Source organism: Strigops habroptila, chromosome 3 (genome assembly GCF_004027225.2).
Source record: "Strigops habroptila isolate Jane chromosome 3, bStrHab1.2.pri, whole genome shotgun sequence".
Taxonomy (NCBI): Eukaryota; Metazoa; Chordata; class Aves; order Psittaciformes; family Psittacidae; genus Strigops; species Strigops habroptila.
Genome location: NC_044279.2, coordinates 44,908,781 through 44,935,594, shown reverse-complemented (window position 1 = coordinate 44,935,594; position 26,814 = coordinate 44,908,781). Strand labels below are relative to the sequence as shown.

The following is a 26,814-nucleotide window of genomic DNA, read 5'->3' as shown; positions in this document are numbered from 1 at the left end:
CAGGACTCCAAAGGTGCAGCAGCAGCAACAAGCCGGAGTTCAAAGTTAGCAGTAAATTGCACAACTTCCAGCTCATCGCTACGCTCAGTGACTATTAAGAAGCTGGAAGGCGCTCAGGGAAAAAAAATAGGGGAGAAGGGAACACCCTCGAATTGTTTGGGGATCGTGGATGTTATGCTTCTGCCACTGGGATCATGGCTCCCTTTGGAAGGAATTTATTAAAAGCCCGTCATAAAAACAGGTAAAGTGTGTGGGTACGTGGAGGAAAAGGGAGGGCGGTGTGGGATGGATTTCTTTTATACTTTTTTGGTGTATGTGGGGTTATGAGGGGAGAATGTTTCTCCGGAGTCACGCCGCTCCCGGGAACTGTAACGTCGGGGCTCACCTTCGAGTGGGGTCGGCGTCTGCGGAAGCAAGAAGCGCTGCCCCCACCCTACCGCCTCCCCGGACCTGTCTCTTCCCACTTCGCTCTGGCTCTTTTGAACCCTTGGCAGTATTTTCAGTGAGGGGAAGATAGCTTTTCCTGACTTTGAACCTCCCCCGTCTAAACCAAGGCGATCACTGGAAGCCCCCCGCGTGACCAGGTGAGACTCCGCCGGGGCTGGGAGGAAAGGCCCGCGGCGCCCGTGTTCGGGTCCTGCCTGCGGCGGCAAGTGTCGGCAGCCGGGGGGGTACCTGAAACCCCTCACCCGCCGTGGGGAAAAGCACGCCCGGTTTCTCCCGGGAGGGCCGCGGCGGGCAGGGCTCCGAGCCCCTCGCTGTCCGCTTCCCCCGACCGGTTCCCTGGGAGGGAGAGCCGCAGCCTGCAACCCTTTAGGATCAGCCTCTTTACTCGTCCGCTGGCTATCAGCTTGGGAGGTAGGAGAGCATGGTCTTCAGGCGTGGGCAGGGGGGATGCTTTTTGTTTTGGTTAGCTTTGGGTGTGAGCTGGACTTGCCTGCCTAGGGGGTTTTGCGTAGGAAAATAGTCGGGGTGACAGCTGTGGTCCCTCAGTTGGCTCCTGCAAAGTTACTTTATGGAGACTTCGCCCCTCACGTCGTGCGTGCTTTCACATGCCACGCACAGAGACTGGAAAAAAAAAGGAGTTATGTAATCATTTCAAGTGCTAGGATGGCACGAGATTTTTGAAGAGTAAATGTTGTTGGAGTGAGGTAAATTTCCCCGGACCCTGTGGAATTTACAGTGGCCGAACCCATCTAGCTAAGGTTGAACTGATGGTCGCTGAGATTTTGGTTCAGAGAGAAACTCAGAGATCGTTCATAATCTCTTCCTTGCGTTGACTGGTGCTCTCCACTGGAATTTAGTTCATACTTAAGGGTATGCAATGGAAAATCTTGTCCAGAGGGAATATAGTTGGACCCTAAAAGGTCTTGTAAAAATGTCCTGTGTTTTCTCCTGGTTTGGCTCTTGGTTTTCCCATTAGATACACTGAAAGTTATTCTGGGAGGGTTGTATATGTTGGGATGGTATGAAAATATTAACATACTATATGGAATATTCAGTCAAGGTTTAAAAAACAGAGTACTATTTGAGAATTTTTAATGTTGTAAATTACTGATTAAACAGTGTGTTTTGCTAATGTGTTTGGAAACAGGAAAGCTTTGATGTACTTCTCATGTGGCCATTTTATGGTTAGAAGATCTGGAAAGGTGGACGTGAACTTTTACATGAAATTACTTTTACATTGAGCCATAAATTTATTAGTATTAAAATAGAAGTTTTGCTACTGCTATCAGTTACCTGAATAACTGTGTTAACTCACAAAGCACAATTCCACTCAGTTCAACAGTGAAACTGTTTCTCTTTTGGACATGTAAAATATCTTCATAGTAATTGCATCAATCTCATTGTGTTTGCTGATATGACATTTTATTCCTCAGGAAAAGAGTGTCATAATCCAAAGTTTAAATAGGCAATAAAAATTAAAATAACAAAGGAACCATTACTGTGAACATCTAGCACTTTCTTCTCATTTCACACTCCTCCCCCCCAAAAAAGAAAGAAATTAATACCTCTAATGGCAGAGAGGAGAGGTGTTGTTGCAATAAGAAGGGGATGAAAGGCTTGTGACTACAGAAATAGGGACGTAGGGGGTCAAGAACAAAGCAAAAAACATAATTCATAAGACATTATTATCTATTCAAATATTTGTATTTCTGTGTATTTAACATTAGCTCTTGATATTGAATTTTGAGAATTAATCTTTGCTTATGCAGGTAGTAAAAGGGTCTTGTAATATGATTGAAGAGCTGTGCGAGAACTCTTTTTTCATTATAATTTTTTCTTTGTGAACTCATTTGAAACCTTGAAAAAGAATTCAAGTAAGCTTAAAATCGTTGACTGTTTAGAGCAGTAATTGGGGAATCAGAACTTGTGGCTCATTACCTTGTTTTAGCTTACCTACCTGTACTGAGGAACCAAAAAGGGATATACATATATGTTTAATCTGCTGCTTTGTTTATTAGGTCTAGTGATTGCCCATCTTTTTGAAGAAACTCAAGTTTTTTGCTTTTTACTGAAAGTTTTTGATCACCATTTGGTACATGCAAATTTAACTCCTGCTAGTTATAAGATAAGCAAATGAGGGATAAAATCTATGTTTACTGGAGGAGGACATAAAGCTAAGTCAAGGCAACAAAGGTAGTTGGAAGAAGAGCCAGAAGGAAAATGAAGGCGTTACAGTCATTTGCTCAGATAACTAGACGACACCTCTGTAATTAGTGCTTGCCTTGCGGCATTGCCAGAGGTTTCAGATCAGAACCCTGTTTTGCAGTACACTCTTCATATTCTGATAAGAAAATGTCAGTCTCTACCCCTAAGATCTAGGAGTTTAAATGAAGAGGTTATTCTTAAGTGTATCAGTGTATATGAGATATTTAAGCAGGTGGTATATGTTGGCTGTGATGCCACGAGCCTTTAGAAAAAGAAACTGAAATTAAATGTCAGGAAGACAAAACCTGTGCTGAGCTGATTCTAGTGTTTGAAAGATCTTCAGTCAGTATTACTCTCTTGGGTTACTGAAATCTCCCTCATGCAGAGAGATAGCACAAGGCCTAGGTAACCTTGTAACCTTGTAAGCCCTGATTTGATTTCAGAAGGGAAGCTGCTAGGAATGTGGCCTCAACCTATTTTTCTTGGGTAGAAAGGGAATGACTGATACCTTTTTTGAGAGTTGTTCTTTAAGCTCCTACGACAACCAGAAATAATCATAGTCCCCAGAGCATGTGTGTGCTTGTTAATGTGTCCCTTGGAGAACAATACACCCAAAAGGTAGCAAGGCCATGCCCTACCCACCTACAAATCCAAATGTGCTCATGCAGGGACAGGCTGTACCTTCTAAGACAATAAAGGAAAAAGGACAGTTTCCTGCAGGAGTAAGCCTCCATAACGTGAATAAAATCAAGTGGATTTATTCTCCTGGGTTTTGGAAGTGTGAGGAATGCTCAGCTCACATCATACTTTGGAAGTGTGGTGATGTGATGCTTAGTTGACGATGAATTAAACGAAGAGGCATGGAGTTCTTTGCAGATCTAGTACTGATCTAACACATTGCACCGCACAGAGACAGAACAGCACCATGTCCATATATGAGAAACAAATGCAAAGTATATATACTTGCATTGTTTATGCATCAGGGTTTCACATTGTGCACAATTTCCTGGTTGCTAAGTAGAACAGGAATTTAAACCCCATTGATTTTCTGTAAGATTAGGACTTCTTCGGTCTTGGGTGCTAGACTGAGTCACTTCCAAGAATGGGTCTTTAGGTTCATTTAAATACTTTAAATGTTACCCATCATCTCAAGGATATCTGGATCTACCATTGTCATACCTGCCCAGTGATCTTGCACCAAGAAAGCTGTCTCCATTGCTATTTCTTCCATTGAGGGCCTGTCCTTGGATTTTTCACATAAACCTTATGTAAATTTGTCAAAGCTCTACTGTTCCATGCAAGTCGTAGCCAGGGAAGTAGCAAACTGAAAGGGAGAGGGTTCCAATAATCCGATAATCTGTCTTCTTCACATAGTTGTCCTTGATACTGTAGGGCTGTCCTATTAGACGCAAATAGCTTGAGAAATAATTTTTGCCCATGTAGTTCATGCTAGTCCTGCGTTTACCATAACCGTTTGTGTGCTTTGTTGACATACAACACTTCTGAACCCAGGGCACTGTTTGATGGTGAAACAATTGTGTTACAAATCTGTTATTTAAATGTATTTATTGCTTTTGCTTTTGCTTTTCCTTCCCGGTTGTGTGTGGGTTTGGGGGTTTTTTTGTTTGGTTTGGTGTTTTTTTTCCCGTCCTCTTACTGACAATTTGTCATTGCCGCAGCAGTTAGCATAGCGTTTCTGTATAGGAGGCAAAGATTTACTTTGCCTACTCTTTATTCTACCTCTCTTGAATCAGCTCATTTCTGGTTCAGAGGCAGAAAGACAGACCATATGGATCCATTCTTGTGTGCAAATATAGAGGTATAGAGGGAGTTTTTCCTGTCCTGGCAGTCAGAGGCCCCTCCCCAGTGAGAGAAACATTCAATTATTCTCTCAGGTTTTATATTACAGTGCAGGGTAATGAATTAGATTAGAGACTTCATCTACCTGATACTGACCTTGCATTATCATGTTCCCTCCCCTTCTCCCTTCCTCCTGCCAGTAATTTCTCATCGCACCTAATTAGCACAGTGATTTGAGTATTACTCTGAACATCTCTACTGCTTTACGGTTGAGTACTGCTGTACATTTTAAGCCTTGGTGAAGCAAAACTGAAAATACTCAGCATTTAGGTTTTGACTGCAAAAGCTCTTGGAGATCAGCTGCTTATCTGAATGAACTGTGTATGACCTACACTGTAAGTCTCATGGGATCATATGAGATGTCTAATACGTCTCCTGAGGAATGAGCATACCTGGATAAAAGTCTGTATGAAGCTATAAAGGTGCTTTTTGATTCAAGACTACCAGGCATTTGGTATGTATGTTGGAGGGGGTAGCTAAAAGCTTATTTAGAATCACTGGTGCTATCTGAGTTAAACTTTTAGATTGAAAAGATGGTGTTTGGTTGGTAATGGTGGAACACATTCTTCTCCATATTTCTTTGAATGTGAGGTGTATTAGTGAACTATCAAAGAAGTTGTTCCTTTTTGAGCCAGAGTTCGTACACTACAACTTATTTTCTGGTCTGGCTTGTTAGCTTTGTCTCAGGGGTCAGAATGGTCGCACACATTTTCTAATAATCTTTGTTCATATTTGTTCACTTCACTTTCAGGAAGAGCTTTTCGTCTAGCAAAACACTAACCTTATTTCTAAAGAGTTAATTATCTACTGTTCCAGGAGGGCAGACAGCAATTTCATTCCAAAGGAGTAAATAAAATGAGTAATAGACGTGTGTAATACTACACCATCTAAAGAAAAAGCATTACTTAGGTTAAGTTGAAGCTAATCTGAAACACTAATGCAACATAGAGTCAGGCTGAGAAGATAAATTTCAGACACAGAAGCATGTTTTTAGTGATGCAGAAGGAAAATCTTGCTGGTCAGTGGTGAATGCCTATTTTACTGATGAAAAATTAGCATTTTACATGCAGAGAAAAGACTCAAGACATGTTGCTAAAATCTGTAATGATTTCAGTAGAGAGATGTAAGTTTTCAGACATGGGGATTTTTAAAGAATTCTAATAACCTTAATAAAAGGCAGTGATAATCACAGAGTAGTACCTCATGATTGACCTATGCTCAGAAAATCTTATGTTTTGTTTATTATATATGATGAATAATAAAAATTTAAAATTATGGTCCTAAACATCTTTATTTGCAAGCATTAACATCGTCCATGCTGTACAAGCCTTAATTAGTTCATCCAACTTCTGTATTTAGTATGTAGATAAATCCTTATTAATGGTGACAGAAAGGATGATGCAAGATAAAGTTTTTGTTTGAGACCGCAGACTAAGAGAAGCCTAGAAGCCTGGACATGTTGATACCCAGTCGCGTGCATAGGTAACAGAGCTATTATTGTCACTTGTGTTGTTTCTTAGATGTGTTATGATGCTCTCAAGATGGTGACTTTTTTGTCTTCTTCTGCAGTGTTACTGTGTCAGCAATTCCCCAAGTATCACACAGGACATAACAGATAAGAGCCAAATAGTTTCAGGATGAACAGAAAGAGTGACCAACCAAATAGAATTAAAGGGGAAAATAAATTACTAAATTTATTTGTGTAACAAAGGTCAGAAACATCCTCTGCACAATGTAGGTACTGTAGTTCAGTGTAATTTTCAGGTAGGTAAGACAGTGTACAAATTATTACAAACAAATGTCATGCAGAATTCTCTGAAAATTTATATCAGATCACTTTGCATCTGGTCTTTTTTTCTTCATCAATTATTCCATGCCTATGTCTCCCATTAGAAAAAATTAGAACTGAGTGCAGTGCAGTTCTAATGCAAATTCTGGCAATGGCATTTTATCTTCCAAGGTTGTAATTTTTCCATGGATGTGAAAAATTCTTGCAATAAAAATGAGAAATTTTCAAAAATTATTTCTCATGCTTATGTGTTACACATAAATATAAAAGTCAAGAGCTAATTAGTGATTTTGGAAGCTTAATTTTTTGGGCAGCCTTGTCCAAAAGAAAAATTTTGAGCACCATTCTGGAATTTGCCTCAAATAGGCACCAGAATGAACCATTAGTTGCCTTCTCCTGTCTCGATCTATCCAGAAATGCACTTAAGGTGCACGTGTTGTAATAGTAATAATGATACCAACTTTTTTCTGACCTCAGACAACTGATAAGCATAGTTAGTTTTCCTTAGCTGTAATTTGGGTGATAATATTTACACGCCTCAGGAGAATAAGTAGGGCATGACTAAACAGTGTAAAATCTGTAGATGTGTAGAGTATGAAAGATAGTAAATGGGAGAGGTATGAGTAGAATCTGGGAGTTCCTTGTTTCTAGTTTTTGTACAGTCCACTAGAGTTGGCTGCCATGCAGGAAAATGAGACTATGCTGTAGATTGTTTAGGTTTGATTTCACATGATTCACTGAGAAATTTTAAATGGTCTAAAATTTTTCATGATGTTAAAAACAGCTTGTGAGAAGGCTGGTAACCTCACAGAAAGGGAAATAAACAAAAAAATGCCATGTGTATCTTAACAGATTTTGAGGTGATTTTGTGAGGTAAACATAAGGAAAGAAAGCTAACTTTTGAAACCAAAAATCAGAAAAGAAGGTTTACACTGGTGATGATAATAAAGTTGTCATGTAATTATATTTTTTAATGCTTTGAAATCTAAGTCTTGATGTCATGTGGAGAGGAATAAAAGACACTAAACTTGAAAGAAAACTTTCCAGTGCAAGTTGGGCACGCCTCTCAAATGCATCTTTATTTAAAGATGTGTTTCTCTTTCACCAGCTTTTTCCTATTTCATTCTCCTGTCTGCCTGAAAACATGTTTACCTTTGTCAAGTTGAACCATTTCATCTGTAGCTTAGATGCTTGCTAAACATACATTTTTTGAGAATTAGCATTAGAAGAAGCTAGGCTGCCAATTTATTTCTTATATTGTAATCTTAGAGGTGATATAAACTTCTGTTTTCCTGAGTTGATCTTTATTTTTTTAATTATTATATTTTGGTTTGTTTGCTTGCTTTTCCACATTTAGCTGCAGAGTAATGATTGATAGGAGAAATATATATATACACACACACCAGAGAGTAGGTGTATATATATATATTTGCTATGAATGAAACACATAAATATAATTCATCTTTTTTGAGGGTCAAAACTCTTCAGATTAAGTTGCTTGCTTTATTCTCCACCCTAGCTGTTTTCATTCATTAATGTAAAGAATTCTGAGTTATGCATTTCCCATCATAATGAAAAATATGATTAGCTCTCTTGAAAAGCACAAATATTTATTTTGTTCTTCTTTTAATAATACAAAGTTAACAAAACAAAATAAATATGCAAAAAGTATAGCATTCTCATGTTTGGGGACAAAATCAAGTTTATAAAAATGTAATAATCTATTAGGCTTATTTTGTTTTGGTCAGGTGTAAATGTGTTTACCTTACTTTAACATGTAAAGATGTGTGATCTCAGTGGAATAATGTAGTCGAGTGAAGACTACTAATTTTTAAGAGAGTCTGCCCTTTGGTCTTGAACCTGCAATTTGCTCTGTGTTGATAGATTCCTTCATCCATGTGGAACACCTGACTTTGCTTTCCCCAGCTGCCTCCAAATTCAAAAGGATTATTTCTACAGAGGGTTGTTTCTACTCTGAAAGCCCTTTTAAACTACAGAATTTTTCAGAGCTACAGGTGGGGCACTGTTTTTATTACACAAAGTGTGCCTCATTTGACATAGAAAGTTAGCAGATTCTGCTCACTAATCAAAGAGGGATTATATGCCCATTTTCAGCTGATCTTGTTTCTGTTGGCTTCATAATTGGTAAATTGATGTTCTGAACTTTTGTTTCACTTGGACATTACCTTTTGGGAGGTTTCCTCTGTACTGATTGCTGATGCGCTAAGTATACTCTTTAACTTGATTATTGCTTCTATCACTCAGGGCCACTTTGTTCTTAATATCCTGTTTTACTGAAAAGATCTGTACAAATCCAGATTTCTAACAATTATTTAGGATTGGTATTGACTTTACTGCACTTTCCCAGCCTTCTGATACTTTAAGGTCTAGGTAGATAATTAATCATGTTTGTTTACCCATGAAAGCTACTACAGATGTCAGACAAAAGATCTGGGTTATTTTTGGAACTGCAGTTGTGGGTGTTCACAGTACTTGCTCTTACTGACACTCATACTGTTCATAAGATTCAGGTACACTTTAAAACACAAAAGTCAAGCTTCATCTTACTCAACTTGAGCCATTGAAAATATAGGTATCTAGTCATCTAGGTACTCTTTGTAGTTAATGGATACATCTAAACAGTTCCAGAGGGCAATCCATTCAGTCTTAGACAGGCTTTCAGTATGGGATTAGTCACCCTTTTGGAGGTGCCTATCTTATGCCACTGATTACAGAGGAAGGCCAGAAAATTATCTTTGACTACACATCTACATTTTAAATAGCTTAAGGTAAATGACATGAGCTCCACCCCAATCACCTTCAAAGGGAGGATCTTCATGGAGCATGCTCAGACTTTGTAGAGCACCTAATTAAACATCTTTTGTACCATTCATTTTAGAAATTAAAAAGGGAATAGTGAATGGAGAGGTGAATTACAGGTGGATAATGTATGATTAAGGGAGAATCATCTTAATAACATGGATGTCTTCCCTGCCCTGCCACAAAATTCCTATGTGATGTTGGGCAAGTCACATAAACCACAGTTTACAAAAGTGGTTACTCACTGCGTGCTCCTCATTTGCTAATTCAGTGTCCTGTAATCTGTTTTGCACAAGGACTGACCAAAGGAAGTTTAAGAGTGTCCTGCTTTGGACATCTCCGTAAGTATCAATTTAGTTAGCTAGAGTGGGATCTTAAACGAGTGGATAGCTTCAGCCCAAATCTTTCTGAGCTTTGATTTGTGAAAGGGAGTTCTCTCCCTACAAGAGTGTGTGGAGATACAATCAGTAATGTGTCAAATTCTGAAGCAATTGAATATCTGGTGGTAAAAGGCATATAGCAAAAGATTAAATTAAAACAATGTGTCTTCTATAAAGGGTAGTATCATATGTAGGAGAGATGAAAAATGGACACACACTGAACAAATCTAAGTAAGAAGGGCTAGACTTATGAAGAAGACTTTGGTACCTAAATGTCATTGTAGTCACCTAAGACAAGCTTTAAAAACTTCTGATGTTCACAAAATTATGATTAAAAGCTGAGGTAATAATATTTTTACTGGCAGCACTCCCCAGCCACCTATATTCCCATCATGTCCTACATGGTCCTGAAAATCTTGCAGTCATGTGCATCCCTCACACCTTACCAAAATTAAGAAAAAGGCAGTCTTTCAGCTTTTTTGGCCATAAAGTCCCATCTAATAGCCCTATTCAGAGCATGTGCAACAACACACAAAGTGCAACCAGGTGCCCTGGTGGCCAGAACACCCCCGTGAGATGCCGACACTGGCATCCTCAATATGTATTTGTCAGGAAAGTCCTGTCAAGTTATTTTAAACTAAAATTCTCTTGGTATTTCCTGTTGAAGCTGTTCCATTTTGTGCTGGCTCGTATGAGTTACAGTTATCCAGAAAAAGTCAAGGATTCATGTTGAAGTCTTCAGTGGGAGAAGGGGATCCAGCTTTTGGTTGCTGTTCTAATTTAATATTGTATTTTTTATGCAGCGAACATCTGAATGTAGTCTAACAGTACCTAAGTCCTGCCCTTTTGTTCATGTTTCTGAATACTTTAGGTCAGTTCCTGCTGAACTGGCTGATGTCAGTAAATCCTGTTGTTAGGAGCTGAACTCTTCCATAGCACTTTATGTGTAAGCTTAGGTGTCCAAGGGGGCAGTGGGGAAGACACCTGAAATTTGCAACACAGTATCTGCAATGCCTCAGTACCTTCTGTGGCTCTGGCAAAACTGCCTGTTGGCTCATGTATGCATTCAAGTGAGGCCAAGGTCTGATAACAGAACACACCTTGCTTTGGATATGCTGAATGATATTAATTTTTATTGAACTAAGTAGCATAGAAAGCTTTAACACCAATGCTTCGAATCTTTGAGTACTTGACTGCAACTTAAGCATATTTCTTTCTGCTGAAGCATTTGTGCATGGTATGCATACATTCAGTGTATAAACGAATATGTGACTGTTTTGTGTGATCATGTAATGCATTTGTACAGCACATAAGATGTACTGTCACATATCTTATTATAGATCTAACCTGTATCATCTACATGTAAAGTACAATAAAATATATTTAAACTCCCAAATCATAGTATATATAAACAGTATGTGCAGAAATAGCCACTTCCATAGACTGCACATATATATATGCTTCTACATTTTACAAAACTGGGTACATACAAGGGTACTTTAAAAGTCAGAAGTGAAAAACAGAATGTGAACATGTCACGGAAGAATGATAAATATGTATATTTCTCCAAACATCACAGTTGTTTGCATGGCAGAAGGAAAAATGTCTTCATTCAGCTGTCACTGTGGTATCCATTCAGCCTATGAAGTGGCTTGTTAGAAGTAAACTGCCTTTTTATCCTCCCTGAGCTATGAAGTCATCTGAGTTGCTTGTATGTTGAAAGGGTACCCACATTTGGATATGTGAAATAAAGAAACATGGGATTAATTTGAATGTTGACTCAGTCTGACTTTCTGTGAAGTAAAGGCAGCAAGTAGTGTGCAGTGTCTTTCTGGTGTCACAGCTCTTTTGGCATAATCACCATCCTGCCATAGATGCATCTTGCAAAACTGGCCCCATTATTTCTTGGGCCTGCCTTGGTCTTTGGCCACAGACACCTGGCCTTGTTTGGTGTCAGCTGTGCCCACTGCAGGTTTTTGGCCCACATATGCTACCACTGTTTATCACAAATCTTTTGCCAGGGATTACTATCTTTTCAGCTGCATCAACCTTTTGAATGATTTCTTCTTAAACTGTTCAATCACATTCACTTGGGTTATCTTAGATGGTTTAACAAGGCCCTTATTTTTATAGTCTCATTCATCATGACTTGTGGTTTGGAGGTCAGACAAACAGCTTAGCTCTAGTGACAGACAGCTGACATGGCTAAGAGCCTCTTCAGGTGGACCCAGCTGGAAACTCATTATTTGTACTCATTATCTCTGTTCTAGAACAGTTTGGGGACTTAAGTCATGAACATTTAAATATTTTAGGGTTCACATGACTTTTTATTTGAATCATGGAATGTCTTTCCTCTACAGTCAGCTTCCTTCATCTTCTCACAGCTAGAAATTGTGTGTGTGTTCTACTGGACACCATTCTCTACATCTCTTGTGTTCACTTTCTTCTTTACATTAATCCAGTGAATTTCCCATTACTCTTGATCTTTATGATCCAACATTAACCTTGCTTCTAGACAGCAATTCCTTCCTTCTTGCCTTCCCTACCTCTATTGCTTAGCTGGCTAGAACTAGTTTTGCAAGCTCCTGTACCTTTTTTAGCATATCCATTGCTAGTGTGAAACACAGTTGGTAAGGTTAACAATTTATTTCATTTGTTCAGTAGCTTCTTCAGAGAGGATGTGGTGATATTTCAGAGACGCTATAAACCTGTGTCTGCCTAATTACATATTGAAGCATGCATTGATAAGCAATTTTAGAAAATTACTTGAAAGCATGAAAGCATAAAAGCATAAGCTGTACAAATCTCTCAGATTGTTAATAGACACTAAAAAGTTTCAGGTTTCTTTTTTCAAATTTATGTCCACTCTTCTTGTTAGCATAATTATGTATCTAGTACATAAGAGTCCACTTCATCATCTCATCAATTTTTCTTTTCAGCTTTTCAAATACTGTAAGTAATGGAACACATTTGTCATTGAATTATCTTTCAGAATGTTTGAGGGAAAAATTTGGAAAAAAAAGAATTAATTGTAAATGAGGTCTTGATAGAACCCATTTTGAGGTGACATCTTCAATATAATTTAATGGAAGCAAATTACAGGGAAGATCATACAGTATAGTTTCAAAGTGTGGTGGTTCACTTTTTGCAAAATTTATTGCAATAAATACAGAGGAAAATCAAAGCCCATCCTGCCTTTCTCACTCCTGCGAAACTGTAAAGTGATACTCAAACTAGGATTTATGATATACAAAAGAAGCTATTTTAAGAAATCATTACATGTAAAAAAGTTAAGAAAAGGTGATGCTTGATGAGATGGCTGAAGAGATCTAAAGGCTTGATGTTGCACTGAGGACAGTCCTAAGCTCCCTTTCCAGGCTCCCAGCCACTCTACCATTTCCTTTGCACTGGTACTATTCTCACTCGACACTGCAGAACCCAACCCAGGGAGCACTGCTCACTACTTAATAAACAATTTTATTTTCCTTTTTGTTTTCTTGGTTATCTTGCTGCCTGTTTATCAAGCTTGAAACCCTCTGGATAAACTAGCAGAGCCAGTGCAAGCAAGAAGAAGTGAATGTCAGGTAGACACCAGATTGACTAAATTTCTTCATTATGTTTTAAATCATAAATTTGCTAACCTATAATACTAGATTTAGCAGTAAAAAATAGTATTTAGGATAATCACTTAGCTATGGTAGTAATTTTCTAAATAATTTTGTGTATTTTGTGGATGGGTCTGGTGAGCATTGGGGTGTTTGTTAAAAAAACAGAAGATAAAAATAGTGATCCTAAAACATTCCTTTTCTGAATCACGAAATACAGTGTCCAAACTCTGAAATTCACCACAGGGTGCTGTGAGAGCAGCTACAGAAGTAGTAACAGTAGGTAGCCGTCAGGAAAAGACTATAAGGAAGAAATGCTTTGCTGAGCAAAATAGCTTGAGGATTCATGAAAAGAAACCAAGTCCATCTGGACTTTCTTTCGTGTCATTGGGAATGAGGTTAACATCTGCTTAAAACAGAGCCGCTGGGAGTAGAGAAGAGGTACACTGAACTGTTTGAGCCATGCTCTGTATATAAGGATTCATAAGAAGGTAGCCATCCCAGCCTCCTTTTTCCTAGGGAATATTGGAAAAGTGGCACGAAATCCTACTATTTCCTTGTTTGTATCTTGCTCCTTTATTCAACTTACCTTATAGTCAGTGGTCTAAGTAAAGTGTGCTTTGTTCATGTTTTGGCAGTCCAGCCCCAACCTCAGAATGCTTTGTGTTTAATTCTTCACTGGGCAATATGTCAACAAGCCAAGGGGAGGGAAATAGTATATGTTTGCTTTTCAACAAAAGCTGAACTGAATTTCATGCAACAACAACAACAACAAAAATCCTTCTTTCAACTCTTGGAATTCCCCTCACTTCTTTGATCTTAAAAGCTCATGAACAACCAGGGTGTTTCTAAAAGGCAGTTATAAAAATTCTAATAGGAGAAGTTAGATAAACCAAATTTCTATTTGCTGTAATAGCAGTTCTAACTATTGTTTAGAAGCCTATGTTATAAATGAGCTATAAATGATTCTGCTCCCTCTACTATTGAAAGTGATGGAATTTTAGACATGTTCTGTACATTATTAATAGGAGCCCCATAAAGCTTGTGTAATGTAACCATGCTTAAATATGCATGGGCATTTAAATAGACACAGGTACAATATAGAAAATTGTATTTTTGCAGTGTACCAAAATTCTTGTGATAGATAAAAAGTACCACTGATATCTTCATTTGTCAAGTAGCAAGAGCTACCCCCTGGCCAAAATCAAGATGCAGCATTTGCTATATTAATATTCCTAAACTTTGTGTGTTGCTTCCTAACACAGGAATTTGAAAATGCCCATCTTCCTGTTCCTCCCATCATGGTCTAAATAGTTACTACCATTGAATATGTCAGTGTTTGTTTTGGCTTGGGAGATTTTCCTCGGTCTTTCACTCATGTATCACAGCTGCTTCCTCAGTAGCAGTTGCAATATACCCATCAAAGCATGTTTTCCCAGTAACGCAAATTGTTAATGTTATTGTTGCTCATCTTGTAAAAATATTTTGGTGGACAGCTAGTTCGGTCTTGTTTTCAAATTTCCACTGTGTCAGGCCGCCAGAAATACAGACCTGATACAATGAACATGTTACCTGTCACGGTATTTTGTGTACACAGCACACTTGCTGATGTTACTGCAATTCCAATCATTTTTTGACTAGAAGCCACTTACCAACCTTAAGACTTTGAAGATACAGTGGAGAAATGATGGTTTGTCTGACAGGAAGGCAGATTTAAAGTGTAGATGTAGTTTATAGAGAATGTGAACCCTTAGGGAAAGAGGTAAGACAGGAGAAAAGGGCAGGGACAGATGCAGTCTTCGTCTAAATGGAGGCTGCAGCCTTTGCACTTGCCTGTAGGTTGTTTGGGAGTGTAACTATGACACAGGGTAGAGCTAATAAGTGAAGGGGGGGAGCTAGTGGCCTTTTGGTTGCTTCTGCTGAAAATCTTCATTTGGACTTTGCAAATGAGATTTTGCAAGACAGTATCAACTACTGAGAATGTCATGTCAATACTAAATGGGGGAGCAGAAGAGTGTTCAAGATAATCCACCATAACTATCACTTTTATCTAGTGAGCAAGGTTTATAATTCCTCTTACAATGTCTTTTACTTCTTTCTTTTGGTTAGTGCAAAATTCTGAGTTAGTTCAAATTCTTATTTTCTACATAGTACAAATTTTGCTATCTATCTACTTATCCAATGACAGAATTATTACTGCCAGTCCTTGTTGATTCTATATATTGGCTGCTTTTATTTCCTTTACATCTCTTCTAAGTACTGTCATTTTTTTTTCTCTTTTTATTTTTCTTAACTATTGGTCCCAGTTCAAGCACCTATATCAAAACAGTACAGTTATTAGAACGAAGCACATGATCTCCCATGGGATTTTTGCTGAAGTCTGGCATTTCAAGTCAGCAAGAACTCTGCAATAAATGACTTAACTGCAATAAAATAATTATCTTAGAGAATTTTTTTTAAAATGTCATACCTTTCATGTTATTTATTCTATGATACAATTGTACTACACCATTCTGATTAAAAATTATTTAACAGAAATTTATCTTACAGCATTAACATACTGTAAAATGATCGGATGAACAGAAATTTCAACCATAGGTCATTGCCAAATTCTAACAGATGAAATTTTGCACAGTAGCTAACTGAGGTGATGGTATTCCTCTGCAGAAGGGTTTACAGAACTATGGTTTTAAGTGCACAAATGATAATTAATATAGGACATAATTTTCAGCAGCTGTTGCTAATTAAAATGTTCTATAAGGGCTTCCTGACAGTATGGGAATCTTGCTGAGTTAAAAATTTATGCATTTAAAAAGGAATTAAAAAATGAACATAAAATTATGTTAAGAGAAATGTCTTGTACCTAGCTAGTTAAAATAGAACCATAGAACCATATAATAGCTTTTGTTTAAACTGTTTTCTTGTTTCAAAGATCTGAAATGTTTCAATTAGAACATTCAAAGTACTGTGTATATCTGTACTTTTTTAAAAAAGTCACATAAATATCTAGATGCCAAATTTTATTTTAAATAAATGCCTATGTACATTTCTGTAAAGGAGGAAGCTTTATTATAGAGTAACATTGAATGGGTACAGAAACAGATGGTAGAGAGAAATCAGTTATTTCTTTTGAAAGAAGTATTTTGTTTTCATAAGTCCTGTGGTGGTCTTTCTATGTCTTCCTCCAGTATTTGTGCTACTCTGATTATGTATATTGAAGGGTTTTATTCTTACTGCAGTTAAAGCACCAGTCCTGCCTTGCTATGGTACTTTTTTTAGTTAGACATTGCCCTGGCTGTTGCGTGATGCAGAAGGGAAGAAGGAAAGAGTTTCTGACACATCATGTGTGGAATTTTATCTCCTGCATGGTATGGACATTAACTGTGCCTCCATTAATACTGTTTTTTAGGGATAGGGGAATGGGAATGCAGTTAGTTTATAGTCTGTCTTAAGTCCCTGAGGCTTTGGAGTAATTCCAGCTTCACTGGGTGGTGAGAGAGTAGATAATTCCTCATTGCTGCCCTTAGGAAACTCGGAAGCGAGTAATCTACTTACGCAGGACACAGACTAAGTATAAGATTCGGCCTTTTTTGCTTTTTGAGTGACTTTACAGAAGATGACAGAAAGTTGAGAAAAAAGGTGGATTAAATGTGAATAGTCTGAATAAAGTTGGTAGGAACTTTTAATATGATCCATTTGTGCCTGAAAGGTTGGAATAGTTCTGACCTTAGCTTTCATATGGGCTGTGTATTCTTTATATCTTTAATGTTTAAATTTACTGTCAAAAATCTGTTTGGGTCAAATTAAGTTAGAGTCTTTTCCAAGCAAGAGCTGCATTACATGGTACCAATAGCTTTACTTTTCTGTAAATTTCACAAATAAAAATCCCACAGAACCAAAACATGGTTTGAGCTTTTCCTTCAGAATTATTATCCACTGTCTCATATATGCTTTTATTTTATATATATATATAAAAACATGCTGAGATTTTAAAAAATAAATAATAAAAGCAATCTTATAATTTCTAAATGGAATGTGGTGACTGATAAACTAATGAGCCCTTATATATCCTGACATGTAAATGGCAACCAGTATCAGAAGCTCTCAAATAACATGTAGCACATGTCCTACACTACGAATAGAGGTTGTTTGTGTCAAGTAAATATCCCTCTAATATCAGCCTCTCCTTATTTCCAGCAAGTAAATATAATTAAAAACCATAAGATTTCTTTGCTAAGTAGCTATGGCTTGGAGCTGAGACACAGCGATAACAAGGTTATTAGCAAGTGCTCAAAACTGACGTGTTCTCTGAGCCCTTGCATATTGAAGAAACATTTATGGGTGCAGAACTAAGAGAAGACCATAGCGCAAATACACACTTGCCAAAATCCAGCAGCATGCTTAAAGACCATCTCCTTGAAAACACCAGATTATTAAATGTTTTTGTGGCAGATCTCCTTGTTTCCCCTGGATGTTTTATGCCATTGTATCATAAAGTTTTCCAAAGACAGCAAATGGCTCAGCAACTGAGCGTGCTTGGCTAGGAGACTGTTCCCTGCTGTGTGGTGTGTCAGGTAGGAGATGAGGCACAGAACATCTTGGTGAGGAACTAGGAGTATAGAGCTTGAGAAAGAAGAACCTGCTGAAAGGCACAAAGAGCACAGCCTTAGCCTGGGTCTGCTTGAAAGTTTTATGTTTCTTAGTGGACTCCAGGAAAGCACTGAAGCTCTAGGCAGGGATTTCACTGTAAGGATGCAGTAAGCAGCAGGAGAGTTGTCTCTTGAAGCCTTTTTTCTCCTGTTCTGTCACTTAGCCACTTTCGGTTTCCATTGAAGAAGTGAATTGTTCTGGGTGATATATTGACATAGTGTAGGGGTTTGTTTCTTAGAAGTTTAGAAGCAATTTGGTCTTCCTCTGGGGAGGACAGGACAACAGCAATGAGAGCTCTCGTCAACTGCGGACCCCATTCATGGCAGCCAGTCAATCATAAACAACAATTATTATCTCAATTGCTGCAGAATAGACTGTATGTTCAAATGTGCTACTGAGAGGGTTTACGCTGTATTTATGCAAAAAGGGATCTTTTCTTCTATTTTTTTCGAGAGTATGAAATTTGATTCATTTTCTGCACTGAAATGGACTAAATTAGTTATATCATCTGCTAGAATAGTACTAGAAACAATCCTTCTGTCATAAAGAATAATTAATTACAGATTGTGTGCGCTTGCAGATGCAATGATGAAAGAATAAAAGGTGGCATTATTATACTTAGAAGTACAAGAATATTCCAACCCACAAATATTTGTGCTAACAGATACAACTTTATGATACCCGATTAACAGTAATTCATACATAATAAGTAAAATCAAGATACTAAAACATTATTTCCCCAGTAAATTGGTGAAAAAAATGACTAAGATATGTCTCACAAATGGCTTTCCAGCATGACCTCTTTGATGGCAATTTTATAAATTATTAGCAGTGGTGTATATTTTAAAGTATTAATGTATTGCTTTGTATGCCATTTATTTTCACCCACAGACTTTTTATTCCATATAATTTCAATTATATGGAATATAATTGGGGGGGGACACAACTAATAAAAATTATAATCATAAACAAAATCTCAAGTTTTGAATCCCCATCCTAACACAGAATCATTCAGTTGGTTGCCTGTGATGTCTTCAAATTATTCACAAAGATGTCCTGGCTGTGAAATTTCTAGCAATTACCTAAGTATTTTTTAGTTACTCAGTTTCTTTTTTTTTTTCTTGAGGGTAGGAGAGTGATCAAGAGGGGAGAGTGATCAAGAAATAGGGTAATGTTGAGAAAGGAATTTTTATTTTATTTTTCTATGAAAAGTCTACAAAGACTTTGTTACAGTGAAGGGGGAGAAGAATTTTAGCTTTTTTTTTTTTTTTGTTCTCAGCAAAGGCAAAATATTCTTTTCGTGTTAACAATATTTCAGAAACGCTTATTAAGCTGCTAACTGTATGGTATGTACATAATCTAGTCCCAATAGAATGTTGGCTGAAATTAGTAAGGAAAAATAAGCATCTTCTAGACATGAAGGTGAAATTCTAAAAAAAAGGGTAATTCTTTTATTTGATTGGCATGATTTGTTGTCAAACTATATATAGCATTGTCAGAAAGGATGTTAAAGTTTTCAGAAAGATGTGTATGATATGTATGTTTTTGTGCTGGACATCCCTTGAAGTTAAATGAAAATCAAAAGTACTGCTTCCAGTGTCTAAGGTATCTCATGTTTTGACTTTGTGCAACCTAAGTACATGTTTTTGTTTTGACTGTACATTGCTGGAATGTATTACCTTTCTTCCCCTAGGCCTGAATAATAAATTAACAAAGTGTATATCTGACATGCAACAATCAGCTTGTGCTGACATAATGAAGACTTTGTGTGAGGTCTGTAACATAATTAAAATGTTTTTGTGGGTTATCATTAAGAGAAGCAAAGAGTAGAAGGCATGAAGCCAACAATCAAAACAACCAAACAAACAAAGAAGATTGGAAATGTACTTTTGACTATTCTTAAGCTTAAATTCCCATCTGTTCATGAGCAACAAGTGACTTTGCAAAAAAAAAGATAAACTTGCATCTTGTTGCAAGATTTTAAAATCATAGATGGATAAGTAGAACACTTCAGTGATTGATTCAAAAAGAAGAATTTAAGCCAGAATTGAAAGCTTTAAAACCTGCTTACAACAATAGCAATAAACTTTTGGAAAAAAAAAAAAAAAAAAGTTAAGAAATTGCGTAGTTAGTTTTGAAGAAGTTGCTACTGAAACTGTTTTACAAGAAAGCCAGTCTTTTAAGCTGGAAAAACACTTTAGCTATTACTACTCATTAACTGATAGGTTATTTAAAAATGATAGTTCTTTTGCTTCCTGTATAAAACTGTAGGATATGAAGGCCAAGGAATGAGTAAATATGAAAAGCTTGCCTCTTTGTTAAAATGATCATCTAAAAGCAAATCTTGATGCTGAATATAGTAATTTTCAGTATTATATCTCAAAAAAATAAAGGAAGAAAGGAATTGCTGTCAATGACCAGCATTTATTCAAGATGAGGAGTTACAAACTCTATCACATCTTCCTTTGTATTGAAATTACTTAATGGATTTCCTTATAAATGATAATAGGAAATTGAACAGCAAATGGAATAGTCAATGTCTAAACTAAGCTATGAAGAAAGAATGTGTAAGTCTTACATTTAGTAACCCTTAGTACATCTAATGCTGTCTGAACCATTCTTGTTACATTTTTCTCAGGCGATAAATCAGAATCTGATTTGATTACTCTCATCTGTATTCAGCTACCTGAAAATGAGCTATTTAGTTAAAGTTGGCCACATAGGTCTCTTGTAGTTAATGAAATAAAGAAACAGGTTAATTTGATGATTCATTCCAACGATAATAGATGGTTTAGGTTGTGGTGACTTTGTCCTTGGAGGTCCACTCACTTCTCATGACAAAGAGAAACTGATGGTGAATGTATACTGAAGTCTTAACTTTAAGATACTTAAGTGAGATGAATTCTACTTTGTACATGCAGAATCCGCTCTCCACTTCTATGAGGAAAGCACAGCTTAATGAAAGACGTTTCCTACTAGTAACATCTTCTTGGATCTTGAAAGCAAGTCTTTAATAACCGTTACGCTGTGACCGACACACTGAAGCTTTATTTTTGTTTGGTACTATCTATCTGAATTAACTATGATTAACAAATAATACAATGAATTTTACTTAAGAAGCCCATGGTAAGCCACATCAGTTTACCATTTTTTAATTGAAGATAATAACATTTGAGATTTTTTTTTTTTAGAAGTTATTAGAATTCCATGGCATTGTAAGATTATAAATGACTTGCTCTTTTTGATTAAAAAGATCAACATTTTAATGAGGCTAGTGAATAAAAATGAAGATAATATATGTATATATATAATATATAATATATATAATAATGTATAACAAACACACACAAAAAATAATGAAAGAATTTGCACTTTACAGTTCTGTTTTGATCCAAGAATTACAGTGATGTTCGTAATTCCTGTAAAAGGTGATGATATAATTACAAGTTTTATGTTGCATAGTCTATACATACATATATATATTTATGAGTATATATTTTCATGCATAAGCTACTCAATTACTTTGTGTACCTGCATGTGCACGTATTAATGCAGTGCTACTACTAGTTATGGATTTCAGTATGTCAAATTCGCTATAGACAAAATAAAGAAGAATCCTTCCCAAAAAAGCTCAATGTAAAGTCTGGGTAAGCAGGTGCATTGTAACTGAAAAAATAACAGGGGGCGATAAACAGGGAAAAACTATTGAAACAGTAATTCTAAAATGTTATTTTATATCCATATTGTTTGCGGAAATCCTCTAGAGATCCTTTTACAATAAACAGTGTATTTCCATCAGAAGCCTGCTTAACTCCTCCTGAAGTGGGAATTCTGTCTAAAAAATGAGTATAGCAAAAGTATTTATCAGTACACTAATACTATGGTGTATCTAGGGGTTTTCAGATTTATCTGAAGATTCACAGAGAGAAACTGTCTTCATAAGAAAGCTTTACAGGAGCCAAGAGGGAAAGAGACAGTAAGGTTCTTCTTAACCCACATAATGTTACTTACTGAAAGTATTGACTGGGAGAAAATACAGCAATCAATCAACCAAAAATGAGAATGAGAAAAAAAATTGGAAGAGTTTCAATCTTCAAACAAATTGCATAAGACTCCGAGAAGAATGCTAAAATACTGAGATAACACTCATTCCCTGAAATGTATTTATTGATTATAAAAAAAAAAAAAAACCTCAGGAAAGACACACTCTGAAATTATTGCTTCAAAGTCCCAATCCACTATTATTTCGTATGTTTTTATGCCGCCTTTTTTTTGTTTGTTTGTTTGTTTGTTTGTTTTTTTGTCAGTACTTTTATAACTTGAAATTCAATGACTGGTAACAAAGTTTTATTTCTAGGTCAATTACTTATGTACCACTAGTGAACATGGTTTGAAACACTCTATTTTTATTAATTTATTTTGCCTAATTTTATGCTTAACATAGAACCTAAGTAAGTCTGTAGTTTGTCTGGTTTTGTTTTGTTTTTATTTCTGTGGTGTAAAACAAATACTGTTTTATTTTACAGTTACAACTGACTTATGTTGCAATTATCTATGTAAGTTTCATTTAACTATCAATCTATCAACAGACAAAAATATTTCTATAGCATCTTGTATTTTGTAAGCCTAAATCCACTTAAAGATACTGACCTTTTAGCATGTGACATACTTAACAGTAATGTTATTTAATCTGATATTGTCTTTGTGCCATTGTGCCATTTTCTATATCTGTGGCATAAGCTTTCCTATTTTGAGAAGTAGTCTATGAAAACATTATTAATCTTCTGAACACCAGTTTAAAAAAATAATTACTGTAAAATGCTGGACTGTAAGAGGGAGCTATTGAAGTGGGAAAATGATGTCATTACTTAAACTAATCTAACAAAACACAGATTTTACAGAGGAATGTTCCAAGACCTGGAGCAATGTAATGCAGATTACCAAATTTTATCACTTGCTGTTAATACACATTTATAAGAAGCGTACAAACCCTAAATTTGATAAAAGACATTTTGTGTGAGATTCCCATTCAGCTGGACTAATAATAATAATAAAGCAGTAGCTGAAATGTGTGCGGTTTTCTTTTACTTAATCCAAAGATACTTCTTCATGTAATTTAAACAAGCATATTGTCTTGTACAGTAATACTGGAATTTTTCAATGTGGTAGTCACATCAGAATTATAGTTATTATTCATACAGTCTGGGCTGTTGATATATAATTTATATGTGGTCTCCTCTTGTTTTCCAGGTCTCCCAACAAGGGCATGGCTTCAAATGAAAGAGAAATTGTGGTTTGGGTTTGCCAAGAAGAGAAGATTGTATGTGGCCTTACAAAGCGCACAACTTGCACAGAAGTGATTCAAGCACTACTTGAGGAACATCAGGCAACATTTGGAGAGAAAAAGGTCCTTTTTGGAAAACCTAGTGATTACTGTATTGTTGAAAAATGGAGAGGCTCAGAGCGAGTACTTCCTCCCTTGACAAAGATTCTGAGACTTTGGAAGGCCTGGGGGGAAGAGCAGTCTAATTTGCATTTTGTGTTGGTAAAGTCAGATGCTTTCCTCTCATTTCCACTGTGGAAGACAGCTGAAGCTAAGGTAGTACAAAATGTAGAAAAACAGTGGGAGCTCAGTCCAGCAAATTACATGAAGATGTTGCCGATAGACAAGCAAAAGAAAATTGTGAGGAAGACTTTCCGGAAACTGGCCAAGCTTAAACAGGACAGTGTTCAGCAAGAGAGAGATAATATGGAGACACTGATTCATCTGATCATTTCCCAAGACCATACTATTCATCAACAAGTCCTTAGAATGAAGGAACTAGATATGGAAATCGAAAAATGTGAAGCAAAATTCCATCTAGATCGTGTAGCCAATGATGGAGAAAATTATGTGCAGGACTCCTATTTAACGATCAGTTCAGGTGAGGCTGAGCAGCAAGGGAGTAGACCAGATGATCAAAAAGAGATGCATGACTACTTGAGCAAAAGTGAGGGAATTTTACAGGTTGAAGAGAGACTGAAACATCACAAACAATTAATAGAGAAGCTGTGTGCTGAAGTTGAAAGAGAGGTACATGGTATATGCACAGAAAAAAATGAAGATGATGTTCACACAGAAGGAGCTGCTAATGCTGAACTGGAAAACACAAATTTGGAAAGTATAAAATGTGAGCTGGAAAAAAGTATGAAAGATGGTCTGAGAATCAACTCATACCTGAGCTGCATTCAAAAAGAACTTACATACAGGGACTTGCTGCTTCAAAAGAAGGAAAAAGAATACGAACTTCTTACAGAAGAATTTAATTTACTACATGTTAAAGACAACATTGAAACTAGGCTTCCATCAAATGAAGAACCATCCAAGGGTAGTAGCATGTCCAGTAACAGCATTGCTGTTCCTGACTTTGTTCATAGAGTGACTAATCTGGACATTAATGATACAGACTCTGACACTGGAATCAGCTCTACACACAGTCAGGACTCTGAAATAACTTCAGGGGACATGGTGCTGTTGTCAACATAGTTGAAAACAGTCATGCATTTACAAAAAATCATGTTTGGGAGGATATTTATAAGAATTAATAAACCCGTTGTCTTGAAAGTTCAGCCCTTCAAGATGTTAAAACTGTGGCACTGCTTTAGCAAAGTATACAGTGTCTATTTATGTGCTTAATAGTATACTTGTGCTAAAATGCATGGGCAGTCCCATGGGTTAACTGCTAATAGGTGCAAGATTGTTGGCTTTGCTAAATGAGGACACACTGTTTAGACCTTGTAATGTCAATACTCAGTGAAACAGCAACATTCTGACTGGATAGGACCAAAAGTCTGGACATTTGATATCCCTATTCTTTGGGTCCCCTTCTGCATCTCTAACTTTGTAGGAATGTGAATTAGAGATTAGACCAAACCAGACAAAGAGCTTGATTTTCTGCTCTGTTACATTAGCTTTATTCAGCTAGAGTTTCCCTGCTATGAAGCTGCTGTAAAGGAATATATAATTGAGCATGTAATCTGTTAAAAAAAAATTGTTATTATATTGTAGGACAAAAATAATGCGTTTATGCTATATATTTAAATTCAGTTTTGCGTTAACAGGGTGATATTTTCAAAAATATCCAAGTCTCATTTTTAAAATTTCCTTATACACATTTTTAGTTTCCATTCTCTTTCAGCAGCATTTAACTGCTTCTGAGATCCTTAAAACCCCTACTTATCTGCTGTTACCCTGTAGTTGCCCCAGTGGTGCTTAAGTCCACGTAGTTCCTGCCAGCGGGCATGTCAGAACTGCCTACGTCCTGCTTGTGCAAGATGCTCAAAACCCAAGATCACACCTAACCCCAGGGGCATTTTCAGCAAGGCTTTCTCTTGCCTATCTCACCAGTTGGATCCAGCGTCTTAGGCCTCCTCAGATCATGACTACCAAATAAAGCATAACAGATGGGGCAGGCAGCAACCAGACGTTTTTGGCTCCGGCTAGACACTGTTTCCCAATAGCCAGGTAGTCATCATTTTCACATAGCAGGTAGATTGTCACATCCTGCCTAATAAATAAATATTGGTGTGTTGTTCCCATTTCCCCCTCCCCACCCTTCCCCTCTCTTCCCCCCACCCCCGCAGGAGAATAAGGAAGGAATGTAAAACATGAGAATTTTACAGCTGTGTTGTTAACTCAAATAATTTCGCTTATGATGTAGTAGTTGATCTCAAATGCTTCTCCAGCATGTTGCTGTGAATTCAAAGTGAAGGTGTATTAACAGGTGTTCTCAGTTAATGAACAGAATTTCTAACTCTGAGCTATCAATCTGTTTAGTGCTTTTAATAAATGAATAGAACGCAGGAATATTTACAGTGTTTCTGAAGAAGGTTTAGCTCCATCAAAATTCAAACAGAATCTGGAATTAAAGGCCTACAAAGTAAATAAATGGACAATACCTATAAAGTATAAATGCAAAATACATTTCTTTCCCTTTCTGTATTACTTTTCTCTTAAATGTTTGTCAACAATTTGTTTTCTAAAGCGATCAAAGTGCTAGGACTCCTGATTAGCATGTATTTGATGCAAAAAAAAAAAAAAAAAAAAAGCCTTTTCTAAAAAGGCAATTTTTGCGCATTTATTTTTTTTTCAATCCTGGATATTATAAATAGTTTCTGTTCCAGGAAAATGTGTTAGTTGCCTTAATATATTTTGTGTTGTGTTTTTGTCATACAATGCTATTTGAATACTTCAATAATAATATGTCATATTTAGACTCATCAGCTCCTCATGGAAACGCATGTATCAAATATATTATCTTACCTTTGTAATAATTTATTAACTCAACTTGGCATCTCTTGAACCTCTGTGTTATCACTCTGACAAGTAGTAAGTACAGAGCTCTATATATTGAGAGTTAGCTAATGTATTCTATGAGTTCTTGTGAATTTAGTTAACAGTTATTTCTAATGAGTCATTTTTTATATAAATACTTAGAGGATAAAGAATTCAAACAGAATAATATTCACAGCTGTGCAGGCTAGTACAAGACACTTGGGGAAACTAATTTTCACTTATGCTCTATCAGATTTATTTCACTTATAGGAACTTGTACTGGTTCTCAGAACTGATCTTTATCCACGTTATGTGGCTGATATTGTACATCCCCTGCAACATGTAGATCTTAAGAGTATTACTGTGTTTTAAGAAGAAAATAGGAAAAATAGAGTATTTCTTAAAAAGAGAGCATTTCTTAAAAAATAAAATAATATTAAAAAATCCAGAGTTTTGAAGCGTGTATTTCAAGCTTATACTTTGAGATCTCAACAAACTTGATTTTTTTCAGAATTTAGAGGAATGTGCAAGATGATTGAAGGCTATGTGCAGTCTTTGTTGTTTATCTGCCTCTATACTTTTCATATACATGTTTGACATGCTTTTAGGATGCTAAAAGTGTATTTTATGAACATTTATGCTCCTCACTTAACTGTTCTTCTTTTGTCTCAAGTATCTGTTTCGTTTGGGTTTGGTTTTTGGGTTTTTTTTATTTATTTATTTTATTTCCTCTGTGAAAATGCA

General features: G+C 36.5%; 1 protein-coding gene across 2 annotated transcripts; it reads left to right on the top strand.

Moving 5' to 3' along the window:
* Positions 1-24,374, top strand: RASSF9 (Ras association domain family member 9). Of its 2 annotated transcripts, none has more exons than XM_030478867.1 (2): positions 1-241; positions 23,007-24,374. In XM_030478867.1, exons 1-2 carry the CDS (start codon positions 195-197, stop codon positions 24,280-24,282), a joined length of 1,323 nt encoding a protein of 440 aa, XP_030334727.1. In that variant the 5' UTR covers positions 1-194; the 3' UTR covers positions 24,283-24,374. The 2 variants fall into 2 exon arrangements, with proteins under 2 accessions (XP_030334727.1, XP_030334728.1); XM_030478868.1 differs by lacking the exon at positions 1-241 and adding an exon at positions 569-584.
* Positions 24,375-26,814: the final 2,440 nt, after the last annotated feature.

Coding starts and splice junctions, on each gene's coding strand:
- RASSF9 (XM_030478867.1), top strand. CDS start 195: ATGGCTCCCTTTGGAAGGAATTTATTAAAAGCCCGTCATAAAAACAG. Junction 242..23,006: donor AAAGCCCGTCATAAAAACAG/GTAAAGTGTGTG, acceptor CTTGTTTTCCAG/GTCTCCCAACAAGGGCATGG.